Source organism: Mustela erminea, chromosome 2, assembly GCF_009829155.1.
Source record: "Mustela erminea isolate mMusErm1 chromosome 2, mMusErm1.Pri, whole genome shotgun sequence".
NCBI classification, from domain to species: Eukaryota; Metazoa; Chordata; class Mammalia; order Carnivora; family Mustelidae; genus Mustela; species Mustela erminea.
In genome coordinates, this window is record NC_045615.1 from 18920532 (window position 1) to 18942025 (window position 21494).

General features: G+C 38.6%; 1 protein-coding gene across 2 annotated transcripts in view; it reads right to left on the minus strand.

Moving 5' to 3' along the window:
* ANAPC10 (anaphase promoting complex subunit 10) overlaps positions 1–21494 on the minus strand; it is a 111496-nt gene that overhangs the window by 63211 nt on the left and 26791 nt on the right. For both annotated transcript variants that reach the window (XM_032332404.1, XM_032332406.1), the window contains exon 3: positions 17438–17528. In XM_032332404.1, the coding sequence (XP_032188295.1) occupies positions 17438–17528 (91 nt within the window). The remainder of the gene's footprint in view (positions 1–17437; positions 17529–21494) is intronic.

Sequence of the window (21494 nt, forward strand, 5' to 3'; positions counted from 1 at the left end):
CCTTGTGTTGTTCAAGGGTCAACTGCATAAAGTCCACACTGAACCTTTTCAAGCTTATTTGTAATCTAATCTTTTTTCAATACACAAAGTCCTTTCTTTAGTACATAATGTACTCATGAACACACATATGGAAAGCAAATGGCAAAAAGTTGAACACAGGGCTTACATAATGGCAGTATGTGAAAGTCAGTTCCTAAGAGCCAAAAAAAATTATCTAATCCTAAATTACATCACGTTTTAGTCATAATCTTTGACAATAATTTCCTAACATTTCCTTTAATTTTTTTTTCATTCATAATTCAATGTGTAGTTGACTGGTGAAGTCCAGTAAATGTCTGGTTGAGGTTAATAATTTCTAATGTACTTGCAATTGTCTTAAATTATTGATAAGCTTAGTACCTATTATTGTTTTTTTAATTTTTTAAAAATTTCTTTTCAGCACAACAGTATTCATTGTTTTTGCACCACACCCAGTGCTCCATGCAATACGTACCCTCCCCAATACCAACCACCTGGTTCCCCTAACCTCCCAGCGCCCACCCCTTTAAAACCCCCAGGTTGTTTTTCAGAGTCCATAGTCTCTCATGGTTCACCTCCCCTTCCAATTTCCCTCAACTCCCTTCTCCTCTCTATCTCCCCATGTCCTCATGTTATTTGTTATGCTCCACAAATAAGTGAAACCATGATAATTGACTCTCACTGCTTGACTTATTTCACTCAGCATAATCTCTTCCAGTCCCGTCCATGTTATTACAAACGTTGGGTATTCATCCTTTCTGATGGAGTCATAATACTCCATGGTGTATATGGACCACATCTTCCTTATCCATTCATCCGTTGAAGGGCATCTTGATTCTTTCCACAGTTTGGCGACCGTGGCCATTGCTGCTATAAACACTGGGGTACAGATGGCCCTGTATCTTTGGGGTAAATACCCAGGAGTGCAATGGCAGGGTCATAGGGAAGCTCTATTTTTAATTTCTTAAGGAATCTCCACACTGTTCTCCAAAGTACTGCACCAACTTGCATTCCCACCAAGTGTAAGAGGGTTCCCCTTTCACCACATCCTCTCCAACACATGTTGTTTCCTGTCTTGCTAATTTTGGCTATTCTAACTGGTGTAAGGTGATATCTCAATGTGGTTTTAATTTGAATCTCCCTGATGGCTAGTGATGATGAATATTTTTTCATGTGTCTGATAGCCATTTGTATGTCTTCATTGGAGAAGTGTCTGTTCATATCTTCTGCCCATTTTTTGATATGATTGTCTGTTCTGTGTGTGTTGAGTTTGAGGAGTTCTTTATAGATCCTGGATATCAACCTTTTGTCTCTGCTGTCATTTGCAAGTATCTTCTCCCATTCCGTGGGTTATCCCATTGTTTTGTTGACTGTTTCCTTTGCTGTGCAGAAGCTTTTGATCTTGATGAAGTCCCAAAAGTTCATTTTCGCTTTTGTTTCCTTAGCCTTTGGAGGCATATGAAGAAGTTGCTGTGGCTGATATCGAAAAGGTTACTGCCTATGTTCTCCTCTAGAATTCTGATGGATTCCTGTCTCATGTTGAGGTCTTTTATCCATTTCGAGTTTGATACCTGGGTATAAACCTAACCAAAGAGGTAAAGTTCTGTACTCATGAAAGAACATGAGAACACTCATGAAAGAAATTGAAGAAGACACAAAAAGATGGAAGACCATTCCAGGCTCTTGGATCGGAAGAATAAACATTGTTAAAATGTTTATACTGCCTAGAGCAATCTATACCTTTAATACCATTCTGATCAAAATTCCACTGGCATTTTTCAAAGAGCTGGAACAAATAATCCTAAAATTTGTATGGAATCAGAAGAGACCCAGAATTTCTAAGGAAATGTTGAAAAAGAAAAACAAAACTGGGGGCATCACGTTACCTGATTTCAAGCTTTACTACAAAACCATGATCACCAAGACAGCATGGTACTGGCATTAAAACAGACACATAGATCAGTGGAACAGAGTAGAGAGCCCAGATATGGACCCTCAACTCTGTGGTCAAATAATCTTCAACAAAACAGGTAAAAATATACAGTGGGAAAAAAACAGTCTCTTCAATAAATGGTGCTGGGAAAACTAGACAGCTATATGTAGAAGAATGAAACTCGACCATTCTCTTACACCGTACACAAAGATAAACTCAAAATGGATAAAAGACCGATTATTGTTTTAATGGCATCAGCACTTTGATTTTTCCATTTACTCTACTTTTGGAAATACTATTGTAGGAAGAAGGAAGAAATACTATTGTATTCAATAACTGTACAAATTTTTTTTTTAATTTTCTTTATTTGACAGAGAGAGAGACCACAAGTAGGCAGAGCAGCAGGCAGAGAGAGAGGGGGAAGCAGGCTCTCTGCCGAGCAGAGAGCAGGATGCAGGGCTCAATCCCAGGGCCCTGAGATCATGACCTGAGCCAAAGGCAGAGGTTTAACCCACTGAGCCACCAACGTGCCGCCATACAAATGCCTTTTTTTTTTTTTTTGCCCCTTAACCTTTTATTTTACTGCCAGTATACTTAACATACAGTGTTATATTGGTTTTGGGTGTACAACGCAGTGATTCAAAAATTCTTTACATTAAGCAGTGCTCATGATGATAAATGTACTTACTCTTTAATCCCCATCACCTATTTCATGCACCCACCCCCACTTTCCCTCCGATAACCATCAGTTTGTTCTCTGCCTTTTTTTTTTTCTTAAGATTTTATTTATCCATCTGACAGAAAGAGAGAGAGTGGGACGGAGGTTCCCCACCGAGCAGAGAGCCCAACACAGGGCTCGATCCCAGGACCCCAAGACCACAACCCAAGCTGAAGGCAGAGGCCCAACCTACTGAGCCACCCAGGCACCCCTGCCCCTGTACAAATGCTTTTTTTCTTTTTTTTTTTTTAAGATCTTATTTATTTGACAGACAAAGATCACAAGTAGGCAGAGAGGCAGGCAGAGAGAGGAGGAAACTGGTTCCCTGCTGAACAGAGAGCCCCATGTGGGGCTTGATCTCAGGACCTACGTACAAATGCTTTTTAATAAAGATGTCTAAGCCCTGAAACTAGGGCGCTGCCATGAGCTAGGTTCTGTGTTCACCTGTTAATGGGTATGGTTTACAAACCTAAACTAATCAACAGAGATGATGGAGCAAAAAGTACAGACTTTATAAAACTTTCTAAAACATAAAAGTTATGAACAGTCAGCAATATGGGGAATGAGGAAACTAATTTGCATGATTTGACTTAACCAATTTATAGCCATACATGTGTTGATATATATGTGTGTGAATGGTATTATTAAATTTATAAAGTTATTTTTGTTTAGTATTTTAAATAATAATGAAATTTATGACTATCAATGTTCATCTTCAACTAGATTCTAAGAAATGCTGATTTTTTTTTTAGAATTTATCATTTATCTCACTGTTAAACTATCAACCTTTCTCTTCAAAACAAAACAAGTCAGTATAACTTTCAGTATTTTACTTACCATTCTTCTGTTCTTCACTATTTCAAAAAATTTCTTCATGATGAAAATTATTATAAATGGTGTATAATTATGAGTGGCATATATTTTTTATCATCATGATAAAAATGACAAGGTCACATTAATAAAATCTGGAGAAATTTTGTGAAGGCAGACCAAACACAAGCAGAAATTTTATTTTGTTCCTGCTCGGCTTAGTATTTTAGTAGTTACCCTTTAAAACTGGTATGTACTTTAAATGTTCCATATTAAACTACACTCTAAGTTTTCTTTGACAATTTTTAATAAATTTGGAAATTCTTCCCAAGAGTATTGCCTTTACAAACAGAAAAGGCAAAACGCTTCCATATTTTCCATTTAATTACAGCATTATTCACTTAAACAATATTTCATTTTCTTAGGATATATGACCTTACCCCCTCCTTGCCTTAGCATTTTTCTCCCTAACTGCCAAGACTTTCTTTTGGGGGATGAGTCTTTCCTCTTGATTTATTTAACAGATAACAGTTTTAAATCTTATTCAAAATTTCATGAAGATTATTTCTTTGTAAATTTCTGCATGGCTGTAGAACAGTACATTCCTCTAAAGAAAAGCAGAGAAATATGAAAGTTTTCCAAATAAAAGTGGGTGTTGAGAGGCCCCTGAGTGGCTCAGTGGGTTAAGCATCTGACTTTAGCTCAGATCATGAGCCCAGAGTCCTGGGATCGAGTTCTACGTCAGGCTCCCTGCTCAGTGGGTTGTTACTTCTCCCTCTCCCTCTGCTCCTCCCCACCCCCTGCTCATGCTCTCACTCTCTCTTGATCTCTCTCTAATAAATAAAATCTTTTAAAAAAAAATAGTAGATGTTGAATGCATGAGCCCTACATGACACTTCAGTTGCTAGTGTGTCTATTGCTAAATTTAGAGGTATTCTAACATTCAAAGCTATTACACAAGGTAGCACAGTAAACAAATACCAAAGTAAAAAATTATGTATTTTAATTATATATAATTTAGATATAATCAGAATATTTTAATTATATTTAATTATATTAAATATAATTCTTATATTTTTAATATTTAATTAGATATAATCAGAATCAAGTGTCCATAGTGCTAAAAATGAGCTCAGAGGGTCAAATGATATAATCATCTGCATCAGGTAAATAACCAGTTTCAAAATTTTTCTAATAGGTAACTCACTACATTATCTTTGATCAGTTCTGATTTTTTAAAGTTTTTCCTATAAAGCCATGATTGGTCTCTGTGTAACTCCCATCTTTTGGACAGTCTTCCCTTATGAGGTCACACAAAAGAAGTCTAATCCTCCACAAAGTATAAAGGCCTCCAATTATGTAAAGAAAACTACCATGTCTCCCAAAGTCTTCAACAGACTATATGTTTTCAATTTTTTTATTACATGGTTTGTTTTCAATTCCCTAATTACTCTATCCACTTTGCTCTGAGCACACTCTAGCTTTATCAGTCACAGAGAGAAAGCCAAAATGGAACATGATACACAGGAGGTCTTCCAAGGCTTTATGCTTCCATTACTGCATCCTAAGATCATATTAGTTCTTCCAGCAGCCACGTCACACTGTTAACTAAGATTAAACTTACTGTCAACCAAAATTACTAAAGATCTTTTGCCTTCTTGTTTTGCTCTCCTTTGAGGATTTTTTTTGATGGATTTTTTAAGGATTTTTAATTTTTTTTTTTGAAAAGGGGGGCAGAAAGGCAGATTAAGTGTAGAATTATAGTTTACTATTATTTCATCTATTTGAAATATCATAGTTTATTATCCACTAATACAGGGACAAGTGTCCAATGTCATTTTGATTTTTAAAAACAATTTAAGAAATATAAAACTAATAAAAAGAACTTCCCCTTTCTGAATGATTTAGTCCTAAAGCTATTAGAAAGGATCTAGAAAGACAGGCACACACACAAAAATGGGCTACTGGAGCCTGTTCAAAGTAAGGAGTGCATTCACGCAGGGGAGGGAAGCAAGTGTAGGACAATGTCGGAGCCCATATGGAAGTGAGCAGAACTTCTGAAGAGGAAAGCAACCAGGTTTGGGGTGTCAGCATGAGTGGGGTGATGAAGACATCCATACCACAAGGTGGCCCAATGTAGATATAAGAGCCTTTGTGGAGTGAGAAGACATCTACATTGTAAGGTAGCCTATAATGGAGTGTCAAGCCCAAAGGGAGATAAAAGAGGGCATTCATACCATGCAGTGAGGTTCTGGAGCCAAGAAGGGTTAGAAAAGTGGCCTAACATGCAACACCAAACCCCAAATGAGCTGAAGAGAACACCCCCACCATCCCAAAGGGAGTGACTGATGTAAGATGCCAGGGCCCAGACCAGGAAAAAAGGTTATCTGCAAATAGGAAAGTACAGACAGAGTGAAAAGACAACAGCACAGGACAGGTTGAGAGCCTAGGTGGGGTGAAGGGGCATCTTTGTTGGAGAGGAGGCAATGAGAGAAATGGAAGACTGCATACAGGTGGATTAATGAGAGAAGTAAGGAAAGATAAGAGAGAAGGAACCAGGTTCTCATTCATGAAGAAAGGGCTTAAGAATAGAAAGAGAGGGAGGAGTCAAGATGGCGGAGAAGTAGCAGGCTGAGACTGCTTCAGCTAGCCGGAGATCAGCTAGATAGCTTATCTAAAGATTGCAAACACCTGAAAATCCATCGGCAGATCGAAGAGAAGAAGAACAGCAATTCTGGAAACAGAAAAACAACCACTTTCTGAAAGGTAGGACCAGCGGAGAAGTGAATCCAAAGCGACGGGAAGATAGACCCCGGGGGGAGGGGCCGGCTCCCGGCAAGCGGCGGAGCAACGGTGCACAAAATCAGGACTTTTAAAAGTCTGTTCCGCTGAGGGACATCGCTCCAGAGGCTAAACCGGGGCGAAGCCCACGCGGGTTCAGCGTGGCCTCAGGTCCCGCAGGGTCACAGAAGGATCAGGGGTGTCTGAGTGTCGCAGACCTTGCGGGTATTGGAACTGGAAAGCCGGCTACAGAGACAGAGCCGACAGTAAGCTCACAGCTCGGTGTTACCTTGAACTGGTCGCAGGCTCGGAGAGCTCGGAGCGCGGCCGGAGGTCAGGCAGACGGGAGTAACTGGGCGCTGTTCTCTGAGGGCGCACTGAGGAGTGTGGCCCTGGGCTCTCGGCTCCTCCGGGCCGGAGACCAGGAGGCCGCCATTTGTATTCCCGTCCTCCGGAACTCTACGGAAAGCGCTCAGGGAACAAAAGCTCCTGAAAGCAAACCCCAGCGGATTACTCACCCCGGCCCCGGGTAAGGGCGGTGTAATTCCGCCTGGGGCAAAGACACTTGAGAATCACTACAACAGGCCCCTCCCCCAGAAGATCAACAAGAAATCCAGCCGAGACCAAGTTCACCTACCAAGGAGTGCGGTTTCAATACCAAGGAGAGCAGCAGAATTCCAGAGGAGGAGAAAGCCAAGCACGGAACTCATGGCTTTTTCCCTGTGATTTTTTTTTTAGTCTTGCAGTTAATTTAATTTTTTTCTTTTTCATTTTTTGTTTTTTTTTTTTTTTTTCTCGCCTTCGGGTAAAATTTTTTTTTTTTTTAACTGTTACCTTTTTCTTTTTTAACGATTTTTTACTAGTTTATCTAATATATATATTTTTTCCTTTTTACATTTTTCTTAGGTGTTTTCCTTTTTTTTTTAATTCTTTTCTTTTCTTTTTTCTTTTTTTTTTCTTTTTTCTTTTTTTTTCTTTCTTCCTTTTTGAACCTCTTTTTATCCCCTTTCTCCCCCCTCACGATTTTGGATCTCTTCTAATTTGGTTAAAGCATTTTTTCCTGGGGTTGTTGCCACCCTTTTAGTATTTTACTTGCCCCTTCATATACTCTTATCTGGACAAAATGACAAGACGGAAAAATTCAACACAAAAAAAAGAACAAGAGGCAGTACCGAAGGCTAGGGACCTAATCAATACAGACATTGGTAATATGTCAGATCTAGAGTTCAGAATGACAATTCTCAAGGTTCTAGCCGGGCTCGAAAAAGGCATGGAAGATATGAGAGAAACCCTCTCGAGAGATATAAAAGCCCTTTCTGGAGAAATAAAAGAACTAAAATCTAACCAAGTTGAAATAAAAAAAGCTATTAATGAAGTGCAATCAAAAATGGAGGCTCTCACTGCTAGGATAAATGAGGCAGAAGAAAGAATTAGTGATCTAGAAGACCAAATGACAGAGAATAAAGAAGCTGAGCAAAAGAGGGACAAACAGCTACTGGACCACGAGGGGAGAATTAGAGAGATAAGTGACACCATAAGACGAAACAACATTAGAATAATTGGGATTCCAGAAGAAGAAGAAAGAGAGAGGGGAGCAGAAGGTATACTGGAGAGAATTATTGGGGAGAATTTCCCCAATATGGCAAAGGGAACGAGCATCAAAATTCAGGAGGTTCAGAGAACGCCCCTCAAAATCAATAGGAATAGGCCCACACCCCGTCACCTAATAGTAAAATTTACAAGTCTCAGTGACAAAGAGAAAATCCTGAAAGCAGCCCGTGAAAAGAAGTCTGTAACATACAATGGTAAAAATATTAGATTGGCAGCTGACTTATCCACAGAGACCTGGCAGGCCAGAAAGAGCTGGCATGATATTTTCAGAGCACTAAACGAGAAAAACATGCGGCCAAGAATACTATATCCAGCTAGGCTATCATTGAAAATAGAAGGAGAGATTAAAAGCTTCCAGGACAAACAAAAACTGAAAGAATTTGCAAATACCAAACCAGCTCTACAGGAAATATTGAAAGGGGTCCTCTAAGCAAAGAGAGAGCCTACAAGTGGTAGATCAGAAAGGAACAGAGACCATATACAGTAACAGTCACCTTACAGGCAATACAATGGCACTAAATTCATATCTCTCAATAGTTACCCTGAATGTTAATGGGCTAAATGCCCCTGTCAAAAGACACAGGGTATCAGAATGGATAAAAAAACAAAACCCATCTATATGTTGCCTCCAAGAAACTCATTTTAAGCCCGAAGACACCTCCAGATTTAAAGTGAGGGGGTGGAAAAGAATTTACCATGCTAATGGACATCAGAAGAAAGCAGGAGTGGCAATCCTTATATCAGATCAATTAGATTTTAAGCCAAAGACTATAATAAGAGATGAGGAAGGACACTATATCATACTCAAAGGGTCTGTCCAACAAGAAGATTTAACAATTTTAAATATCTATGCCCCCAACGTGGGAGCAGCCAACTATATAAACCAATTAATAACAAAATCAAAGAAACACATCAACAATAATACAATAATAGTAGGGGACTTTAACACTCCCCTCACTGAAATGGACAGATCATCCAAGCAAAAGATCAGCAAGGAAATAAAGGCCTTAAACGACACACTGGACCAGATGGACATCACAGATATATTCAGAATATTTCATCCCAAAGCAACAGAATACACATTCTTCTCTAGTGCACATGGAACATTCTCCAGAATAGATCACATCCTCGGTCCTAAATCAGGACTCAACCGGTATCAAAAGATTGGGATCATTCCCTGCATATTTTCAGACCACAATGCTCTAAAGCTAGAACTCAACCACAAAAGGAAGTTTGGAAAGAACCCAAATACATGGAGACTAAACAGCATCCTTCTAAAGAATGAATGGGTCAACCGGGAAATTAAAGAAGAATTGAAAAAAATCATGGAAACAAATGATAATGAAAATACAACGGTTCAAAATCTGTGGGACACAACAAAGGCAGTCCTGAGAGGAAAATATATAGTGGTACAAGCCTTTCTCAAGAAACAAGAAAGGTCTCAGGTACACAACCTAACCCTACACCTAAAGGAGCTGGAGAAAGAACAAGAAAGAAACCCTAAGCCCAGCAGGAGAAGAGAAATCATAAAGATCAGAGCAGAAATCAATGAAATAGAAACCAAAAAAACAATAGAACAAATCAACGAAACTAGGAGCTGGTTCTTTGAAAGAATTAATAAAATTGATAAACCCCTGGCCCGACTTATCAAAAAGAAAAGAGAAAGGACCCAAATAAATAAAATCATGAATGAAAGAGGAGAGATCACAACTAACACCAAAGAAATACAAACTATTATAAGAACATACTATGAGCAACTCTACGCCAATAAATTTGACAATCTGGAAGAAATGGATGCATTCCTAGAAACATATAAACTACCACAACTGAACCAGGAAGAAATAGAAAGCCTGAACAGACCCATAACCAGTAAGGAGATTGAAACAGTCATTAAAAATCTCCAAACAAACAAAAGCCCAGGGCCAGACGGCTTCTCGGGGGAATTCTACCAAACATTTAAAGAAGAACTAATTCCTATTCTCCTGAAACTGTTCCAAAAAATAGAAATGGAAGGAAAACTTCCAAACTCATTTTATGAGGCCAGCATCACCTTGATCCTAAAACCAGACAAGGATCCCACCAAAAAAGAGAGCTATAGACCGATATCCTTGATGAACACAGATGCGAAAATACTCAACAAAATACTAGCCAATAGGATTCAACAGTACATTAAAAAGATTATTCACCACGACCAAGTGGGATTTATTCCAGGGCTGCAAGGTTGGTTCAACATCCGCAAATCAGTCAATGTGATACAACACATCAATAAAAGAAAGAACAAGAACCATATGATACTCTCAATAGATGCTGAAAAAGCATTTGACAAAGTACAGCATCCCTTCCTGATCAAAACTCTTCAAAGTGTAGGGATAGAGGGCACATACCTCAATATCATCAAAGCCATCTATGAAAAACCCACCGCAAATATCATTCTCAATGGAGAAAAACTGAAAGCTTTTCCGCTAAGGTCAGGAACACGGCAGGGATGTCCATTATCACCACTGCTATTCAACATAGTACTAGAGGTCCTAGCCTCAGCAATCAGACAACAAAAGGAAATTAAAGGCATCCAAATCGGCAAAGAAGAAGTCAAATTATCACTCTTCGCAGATGATATGATACTATATGTGGAAAACCCAAAAGACTCCACTCCAAAACTGCTAGAACTTATACAGGAATTCAGTAAAGTGTCAGGATATAAAATCAATGCACAGAAATCAGTTGCATTTCTCTACACCAACAGCAAGACAGAAGAAAGAGAAATTAAGGAGTCAATCCCATTTACAATTGCACCCAAAACCATAAGATACCTAGGAATAAACCTAACCAAAGAGACACAGAATCTATACTCAGAAAACTATAAAGTACTCATGAAAGAAATTGAGGAAGACACAAAGAAATGGAAAAATGTTCCATGCTCCTGGATTGGAAGAATAAATATTGTGAAAATGTCTATGCTACCTAAAGCAATCTACACATTTAATGCAATTCCTATCAAAGTACCATCCATCTTTTTCAAAGAAATGGAACAAATAATGCTAAAATTTATATGGAACCAGAAAAGACCTCGAATAGCCAAAGGGATATTGAAAAAGAAAGCCAACATTGGTGGCATCACAATTCCGGACTTCAAGCTCTATTACAAAGCTGTCGTCATCAAGACAGCATGGTACTGGCACAAAAACAGACACATAGATCAATGGAACAGAATAGAGAGCCCAGAAATAGACCCTCAACTCTATGGTCAACTAATCTTCGACAAAGCAGGAAAGAATGTCCAATGGCAAAAAGACAGCCTCTTCAATAAATGGTGCTGGGAAAATTGGACAGCCACATGCAGAAAAATGAAATTGGACCATTTCCTTACACCACACACAAAAATAGACTCAAAATGGATGAAGGACCTCAATGTGCGAAAGGAATCCATCAAAATCCTTGAGGAGAACACAGGCAGCAACCTCTTTGACCTCTGCCGCAGCAACATCTTCCTAGGAACAACGCAAAAGGCAAGGGAAGCAAGGGCAAAAATGAACTATTGGGATTTCATCAAGATCAAAAGCTTTTGCACAGCAAAGAAAACAGTTAACAAAATCAAAAGACAACTGACAGAATGGGAGAAGATATTTGCAAATGACATATCAGATAAAGGACTAGTGTCCAGAATCTATAAAGAACTTAGCAAACTTGGGCGCCTGGGTGGCTCAGTGGATTAAGCCACTGCCTTCGGCTCAGGTCATGATCTCAGGGTCCTGGGATCGAGTCCCACATTGGGCTCTCTGCTCATCAGGGAGCCTGCTTCCCTCTCTCTCTCTCTGCCTGCCTCTCCATCTACTTGTGATTTCTCTCTGTCAAATAAATAAATAAAATCTTTAAAAAAAAAAAAAAAAAAAAAAGAACTTAGCAAACTCAACACCCAAAGAACAAATAATCCAATCAAGAAATGGGCAGAGGACATGAACAGACATTTCTGCAAAGAAGACATCCAGATGGCCAACAGACACATGAAAAAGTGCTCCATATCACTCGGCATCAGGGAAATACAAATCAAAACCACAATGAGATATCACCTCACACCAGTCAGAATGGCTAAAATAAACAAGTCAGGAAATGACAGATGCTGGCGAGGATGTGGAGAAAGGGGAACCCTCCTACACTGTTGGTGGGAATGCAAGCTGGTGCAGCCACTCTGGAAAACAGCATGGAGGTTCCTCAAAATGTTGAAAATAGAACTGCCCTATGACCCAGCAATTGCACTATTGGGTATTTACCCTAAGGATACAAACGTAGTGATCCAAAGGGGCACATGCACCCGAATGTTTATAGCAGCAATGTCCACAATAGCCAAACTATGGAAAGAACCTAGATGTCCATCAACAGATGAATGGATCAAGAAGATGTGGTATATATACACAATGGAATACTATGCAGCCATCAAAAGAAATGAAATCTTGCCATTTGCGACAACATGGATGGAACTAGAGCGTATCATGCTTAGCGAAATAAGTCAAGCTGAGAAAGACAACTATCATATGATCTCCCTGATATGAGGAAGTGGTGATGCAGCATGGGGGCTTAAGTGGGTAGGAGAAGAATAAATGAAACAAGATGGGATTGGGAGGGAGACAAACCATAAGTGACTTTTAATCTCACAAAACAAACTGAGGGTTGCTGGGGGGAGGGGGTTTGGGAGAAGGGGGTGGGAATATGGACATTGGGGAGGGTATGTGCTTTGGTGAGTGCTGTGAAGTGTGTAAACCTGGTGATTCACAGACCTGTACCCCTGGGGATAGAGAATTATGCCTCCATCAGAAAGGATGAATACCCAACTTTTATAGCAACATGGACGGGACTGGAAGAGATTATGCTGAGTGAAATAAGTCAAGCAGAGAGAGTCAATTATCATATGGTTTCACTTATTTGTGGAGCATAACAAATAGCATGGAGGACATGGGGACTTAGAGTGGAGAAGGGAGTTGGGGGAAATTGGAAGGGGAGGTGAACCATGAGAGACTATGGACTCTGAAAAACAATCTGAGGGTTTTGAAGGGACGGGGGGTGGGAGGTTGGGGTACCAGCTGGCGGGTATTATAGAGGGCACGGATTGCATGGAGCATGGGGTGTGGTGCAAAAATAATGAATACTGTTATGCTGGAAATAAAAAAAAAAAAAAAGAATAGAAAGAGAAAAAACTAGAATAAACCCTGTTCACTCTAGATTAGAACTGGAAGTGTCGATATGAATCTATGATTTCCGTATGTGTGAAGACAGAGAAATAAATACAAATGTAAATATGTTTATGTATGTATGTATGTGTTATGTACATATATCCCCTCACTGAGAAAGCTTAGAAATAGCAACATCCCAGAGCAATGGGCACACCCAATACAAGATCTGGTGCACTGGGTGTGCTTAATATACCAGACCTGGTTTTGGGGGGGTGCATCTGGGGAGGAGGTGCAGAATGAGAGGGAGAGAAAATCAAGCAGACTCCCTGCTGAGCAGAGAGCACAATGTGGGGCTTGATCTCACAACCCTAAGACTACAACCTCAGCCAAAATCAAGAGTCAGAAGCTTCACCGACCAAGCCACCCAGACACCCCACAAGATCTGGTTTCTAACTACTATTGTCTACTACAATACACCTGATCTTGGGGAAATGGAGCACAGAATCTTCTGCCAGAACAAAAGAAAGTGCTAGAATAATCAAGACACTGTCAAAAGGTAATAGTCAACTGTAGGGGACTCCCACTATCTAAATCTGAGGAAATTTGAGTGCTGACACAAATGATGGCAGTAATAGATTTATGGGGCACCTGGGTGGCTCAGTTGTTAAGCATCTGCCTTTGGCTCAGGTCATGATCCCAAGGTCCTGGGACTACGCCCTGCTCAGCAGGAAGCCTGCATCTCCCTCTCCTACCCCTCCTGCTTGTGTTCCCTCTCACACTGTGTATCTCTCTGTCAAATAAAAAAATAAAATCTTCAAAAAAAAATAGATTTAGAGCAGATGAATAAAACAGTAAACTCTGTGTCCATGCTGATATTAATAATTTTGATTAACACGAAAGAAACTTTTCAGTGGAGAAGTTTGGTAGATACTATCTTAATCATATAATGGAAGTAAACATCATCGGTAATGGGACAAAATGCAAATCATGTACCCCAAGTAGTAAGATGCAATAACGAGCACAGAACATCACTTCTGTGCTATTTTCCTAAAGACGCATAACCTGAAGTTACTTGTAAAGATCAAAGAAAATGAAATTAAGGGACATTCTTTAAAATAACTGGACTGTAATCTTCGAAAGTGCCGAGTCAAAGAGTGAAGAAATATTCCAGATTAAAGGAGAGTAAAGAGAAGGGACAACAAAATTCAACCTGTAATTCAACTTTACTGGCACCATTGGTAGAACAAGAATAGGGTTGTAGAATTAAATGTGTCAATGTTAATTTCCTAAGGATGTATTGTGGTTATGGAGGATAATGTCTTTCTTTGGAATGACATATAAAAGGCATTCTGGAGAACTGAGAAAAATATTGGAACTTACTCTGAAATAATTCAGGGGAAAAAAATTGTGCTATACTTGCAACTTTTCTTTAAGGATGAGATTGTTCCAAAATTCTTAATCAATTTCCCTTTTCCTAAAACACTTCTTTAAAATAGTGTTCCTTGGGCGCCTGGGTGGCTCAGTGGGTTAAAGCCTCTGCCTTCGGCTCAGGCCATGATCTCAGGGTCCTGGGATCGAGCTCCGCATTGGGCTCTCTGCTCAGTGGGGAGCCTGCTTCCCCCTCTCTCTCTCTCTCTGCCTGTCTCTCTGCCTACTTGTGATCTCTGTCTGTCAAATAAATAAATAAAATCTTTTTAAAAAATAAAATAAAATTTTAAAAAATTTTAAAAAAATAAAATAGTGTTCCTCAAAGCCTGAGGCTTCCCTAGCCAGGGCAAGGGCTGAGTTAAGAAGGGAGGGCCTTGAGTTCCTGACTATTTTGATAAGCTTGGTTGAGAAGGAGCTGAATACTAACTATAAACTGTTTTTGAAGTCAAGACTGCTAGATCACATCCAGGCTCTATAACTGCACGGGGTGTGACCTGAATAAGTTAGCTAATTTTTCTAAGTTTTGGTTTTTTCATTGTAAAATGAAAACAAATTATAGTACCCACATCTTAGTCTTGATGACCATTTTAAAATGATACACATTAACAACTATTAAATATTAAACTTTTAATGAGATGATATAATACCTGGAACTTTTAATGCTTAATAATTCAACAGATTTTTTTAAATTATTATTTCTTCAATTCACTGGCCTGTGTAAAATTGTATTTGCTAAAAAAAAAAAAAATCTGCTATTCTAATAATACAATTAAATTAGGACACCGATTATACCAGTTTTAAGTGATGATTAAGCCTTTGTTGTCACGGAAAAGAAATTTACCCTAGGCTATATCGTATAATGGTTAAAAGCATAGGCTCTGGGGTCAGAGTACTTGTGTTCAGTTGCAATTCTGCCACTCATTTGCTGTGTAACTTTGGCCAAGTTGATTTTTTTTTAATTAAAGATTATTTATTTATTTATTTGACAGACAGAGATCACAAGTAGGCAGAGAGGCAGGCAGAGAGAGAAGAGGAAGCAGGCTCTCCGTGGAGCAGAGAGCGCAATGCAATGCAGGGATCGATCCCAGGGAGCCAAACACAGAGGCTTTAACCCACTGAGCCACCCCTTGGGCACCCCTTGGGCAAGTTACTTAATTTATCTAAGCCTGCTTCTGAGACTATAAAATAAGAATAAAAATAGCTGTAAAGGGTGGGGGGCACCTGGTTGGCTCAGTGGGTTAAGCATCTGCCTTCCACTTCAGGTCATGATCTCAGGGTCCTGGGATCAAGCCCCACATCAGGTTCTCTGCTCAGCAGGGAACCTGCCTCCCCCCAACCCCTGCCTGCCTCTCTGCCTTCTTGTGATCTGTCAAATAAATAAGTAAATTCTTAAAAAAAAAAAATAGCTGTAAAGGTTAAATGAAATGAATGGGTAACACATTTTAGTAAAGCATTTGGTATTTCAGCTCTCTAAAAAATATTAGGTGCTGTTTTTATTTCTGGTGTATACATATTTAATACATAAGGACAGGAGTTGGCTTACTATAACCCATCGGGTGAACTCTGCCCACCACCTACTTTTTTAAGATAAAGTTTAATGAGAATAGCTAAATTCAGCCAGTATGCATTGCCTATGCTGCTCTCATACAATAATGGCCTGAGTAGTTGCAACAGAGACCCGATAGCCCAGAAGGCGTAAAATGCTTATTATCTGGCTTTTGCATAAGAACTTTGCTGATCTGGGGCACCTGGATAGCTCAGTCAGTTAAACATCTGCCTTCAGCTCAGATCATGATCCCAGGGTCCCTGAATCAAGCACCACAACGGACTCCCTGATCAGCTGGGAGTCTGTCTCTCCCTCTCCCGCTGTGTGATCGCTCATACCCTCTCTCTCTCTCTCTCTCTCTCTCAAATAAATAACTCAATCTTAAAAAGAAAGAAAGAAAAAGAAATTTGCTGATCTGTACCCTCAGTGAGAAAAACAAACTAAAGGGGCACCTGGTTGGCTTAATTATGCAACTTAGCACGTGACTCTTGATCTCGGGGTTGTGGTTCAAGCCCTACATTGGGTGTAGAGATTACTTTAAAATCTTTTTAAAAAGAATATAAAAAGGAAAAAAAAGAATAAACATTTAAAAAGAATAGAAAAATTAAAAATACAATGCTATAAAATGTCAAAATAGATTATATAAATGGGCAAAATAATCAAGTTAGCTGGTTTCCATTTATATCAATAAATTCAAAGCAACTGAAAAACACGGTCATTTTCCTTTCCCTGAGAAAGTAAGCATTTCAAAACTCAAAATATCCTTAGAGGTCCTAGGTCAAAACATTTTATTTTTCCCAAATGGAAATACAAATTTGAGAATTATGTGAATAGACTACACCTAATGAACTTACTATTATCACTTCAGATGTAGTTAATGAGATGCATTAAGGCATTCATTGCTTTGGGTCATAAGCAAAGCATATTTTTCCAAAATAAATCATACTGAAAAGTATATTTAAGAAATCTCTATGTTGGGCGCCTGGGTGGCTCAGTGGGTTAAGCCGCTGCCTTCGGCTCAGGTCATGATCTCGGGGTCCTGGGATCGAGTCCCACATGGGGCTCTCTGCTCAGCAGGGAGCCTGTTTCCCTCTCTCTCTCTCTCTCTCTGCCTGCCTCTCCATCTACTTGTGATTTCTCTCTGTCAAATAAATAAATAAAATCTTTAAAAAAAAAAAAAAAAAAAAAAAAAAGAAATCTCTATGTAAAAGGACCGTGTAAAGTACTTTAAAAAAATTCACAAAAGACAAGACTGAGTAAACTTAAAACACAATTTAGAGGCATAGAAAAATAATCTCAAGGCTTATAAATTAATCAGAGCTAAGTGCATTTCACTACAATTTCTATGCCTTTCAATTTTATGTAAATAAAATAGATCGCTTTGTCCATTTAACCTACACAAATTGAAAAATCCAAAAATGTTTTACCTGAATTGGATGTTTACTAAATGAGGCTGGGAGCCATCTGATTGCCAATAAGTCTCAAGATTGTCATCTCGTAACTGATCCACTCCAAATCCTAAAACACAAGTGACAGTAAGTTCTCATGAATAAGAAAGAGCAATATATTTCAAATATAAAATTATCATTCATATTGTCCAGAAAATATGATAAACAAGATGGTCAATACTGTAAAATATGAATGAACTAGAATTCTTCCATCCTCTTCACAAGACCTCAACTCTTAGAGTATCACTTGCACACAGATTTCATTTCATTTATATTAGGGCACTAACATAATGTCCTGCAAAACCAAATTTTATTAAGTATAACTTTCTTGTGACAACATAAAGGCAACTTAGAAATATTTCCAAAAGTCATATACATTTGAAACCAAGTGTTTCTGATTAATCAAAAATTAAAAATTAAATATGCCCAGAATCTCATATCATCTAGCCAATCTACAGAACTGAAATTAAAATATCCTGTATTATTTTTCTTGATTAAAATCATAATAATACATATTAATTATAGAAATAATTTAATGGTAAGGTGTGGATTTCTCAAAAATATTTAAGAGAAATAAATTTGATTTACATTTTAATTTTTTCACAAAGATATTCATCATGGATCAAATTCAAAAGGTAGAAAAAAGAACATTGTGGAAAGTCTCTATCCCCACCCCCACAGTCTAGTTTACCTCATCGAATATGATCAATGTTATCAGTTTTTTACATATTCTTTTGCAGATACTGTACAACTATACATGCAAATACATATATATTCTTTTTTCCCCTCTACAAAACTAATGGTAACACATAGTTCTACACTTTGAATTTCTTTTTCACTTAACATATCTGGAGATTCTTCCATATCAGTAATAATAATGATTAATCATAATAATTGCAAATAATATATAACATTAACTATGTGCCAGACACAGTCTAAGTATTTTACATGATTTTATCATGTTAAAATTTATTTAACTCATTATAAAAACTCAGTTAACCTAAAGAGTCCCCACATTTTTAAAGGTTATAGAGTACCTTGCTGTCTGGAAATACCATAATTATTTAATGAAACCTCTATAAGACAAGGACATTTAGGCTGTTTCCAATGTTTTCCTGTTACAAACAACACTGCAGTAAACATCTACGTCTACATATCCGTAATATTTAAAAGGATATTAGTATTTTTGAAGGATGGATTTCTAGGAATAGAACCCTGAATCATTTATATTTTTAATTCGATAAATATTGTCAAATTCTCCTCCAAAATGCATCTTCATTAATAATGTTCAAAAACACCAGGGCGCCTGGGTGGCTCAGTGGGTTAAGGCCTCTGCCTTTGGCTCGGGTCATGATCCCAGGGTTCTGGGATCGAGCCCCACATCAGGCTCTCTGTTCGGCGGGGAGCCTGCTTCCTCCTCTCTCTCTCTCTCTCTCTCTGCCTGCCTCTCTGCCTACTTGTGATCTCTGTCTGTCAAATAAATAAATAAAATATTTGGAAAAAAAAAAAAACACCTATTCCTCTACATAACTGGTAAAAATTAGGGTATTCTAAAACCTTTACACTAGATTTTGAAGACTTAGTATAAAGACATTAAAAGTTTCTTTAGTAAGTTTTTATATTGATTAGATATTAAAATCATTTTGGACATGTTCAGACAAAATAAATAATGGAAGTTAATTGTAAATGTTTTTTATAAAAATATAATGTATTTTTATCCCCAGGGGGTACAGGTCTGTGAATCACCAGGTTTACACACTTCACAGCACTCACCCCAGCACATACCCTCCCCAATGTCCATATCCCACTCCCCTCTCCCAACCCCCTTCCCCCCAGCAACCCTCAGTTTGTTTTGTGAGATTAAGATTCACTTATGGTTTGTCTCTCTCTCCCAATCTCATCTTGTTTCATTTATTCTTCTCCTACCCCCTTTACCCCCCATGTTGCCTCCCCACGTCCTCATATCAGGGAGATCATATGATAGTTGTCGTTCTCCGATTGACTTATTTTGCTAAGCATGATACCCTCTAGTTCATCCACGTCGTCGCAAATGGCAAGATTTCATTTCTTTGGTGGTTGCGTAGTATTCCATTGTATATATATACACCACATCTTCTTTATCCCTTCATCTGTTGATGGACATCTAGGTTCTTTCCATAGTCTAACTATTGTGGACATTGCTGCTATAAACATTTGGGTGCACATGCCCCTTCGGATCACTTTTGTATCTTTAGGGTAAATACCCAGTAGTGCAATTGCTGGGTCATAGGACAGCTCTATTTCCAACTTTTTGAGGAACCTCCATGCTGTTTTCCAGAGAGGTTGCACCAGCTTGCATTCCCACCAACAGTGTAGGAGGGTTCCCCTTTCTCCACATCCGTGCCAGCATCTGTCATTTCCTGACTTGTTAATTTTAGCCATTCTGACTGAATATGTGAGGTGGTATCTCATTGTGGTTTTGATTTGTATTTCTCTGATGCTGAGTGATGTGGAACATTTTTTCATGTGTCTGTTGGCCATCTGGATGTCTTCTTTGCAGAAATGTCTGTTCATGTCCTCTGCCCATTTCTTGATTGGATTATTTGTTCTTTGAGTGTTGAGTTTGATAAGCTCTTTATAGATTTTGGACACTAGCCCTTTATCTGATACGTCGTTTGCAAATATCTTCTCCCATTCTGTCAGTTGTCTTTCGGCTTTGTTAACTGTTTCCTTTGCTATGCGAAAGCTTTTGATCTTGATGAAGTCCCAATAGTTCATTTTTGCCCTTGTTTCCCTTGCCTTTGGCGATGTCCCTAGGAAGAAATTGCTGTGACTGAAGTCGAAGAGGTTGCTGCCTATGTTCTCCTCAAGGATTTTGATGGATTCCTTTCTCACATTGACGTCCTTCATCCATTTTGAGTCTATTCTCGTGTGTGGCTTAAGGAAATGATCCAGTTTCATTTTTCTGTATGTGGCTGTCCAATTTTCCCAACACCATTTACTGAAGAGGCTGTCTTTTTCCATTGAACATTCTTTCCTGCTTTGTCGAAGATTAGTTGACCATAGAGTTGAGGGTCTATTTCTGGGCTCTCTATTCTGTTTATTGATGTATGTGTCTGTTTTTGTGTCAGTACCATACTGTCTTGATAATGACAGCTTTGTAATAGAGCTTGAAGTCTGGAATTGTGATGCCACCAACTATGGCTTTCTTTTTCAATATTCCTTTGGCTATTCAAGGTCTTTTCTGGTTCCGTATAAATTTTAGGATTATTTGTTCCATTTCTTTGAAAAAAAAAATGGATGGTATTTTGATAGGAATTGCATTAAATGTGTAGATTGCTTTAGGTAGCACAGACATTTTCACAATATTTTTTCTTCCACTTCAGGAGCATGGAACATTTTTCCATTTCTTTGTGTCTTCCTCAGTTTCTTTCATGAGTACTATAGTTTTCTGAGTATACATTCTTAGCCTCTTTGGTTAGGTTTATTCCTAGGTATCTTACAGTTTTGGATGCAATTGTAAATGGGACTGACTCCTTAATTTCTCTTTCTTCTGTCTTGTTGTTGGTGTAGAGAAATGCAACTGATTTCTGTGCATTGATTTTATATCCTGACACTTTACTGTATTCCTGTACAAGTTCTAGCAGTTTGGGAGTGGAGCCTTTTGGGTTTTCCACATAGAGTGTCATATCATCTGCAAAGAGTGATAGTTTGACTTCTTCTTTGCCAATTTGGATGCCTTTAATTTCCTTTTGTTGTCTGATTGCTGAGGCTAGGACTTCTAGTACCATGCTGAATAGCAGTGGCGATAATGGACATCCCTGCCGAGTTCCTGACCTTAGCGGAAGAGCTTTCAGTTTTTCTCCATTGAGAATGATATTTGCGGTGGGTTTTTCATAGATGGCTTTGATGATATTGAGGTATGTGCCCTCTATCCCTGCACTTTGAAGAGTTTTGGTCAGGAAGGGATGCTGTACTTTTTCAAATGCTTTTTCAGCATCTATTGATAGTATCATATGGTTCTTGTTCTTTCTTTTATTAATGTGTTGTATCACAT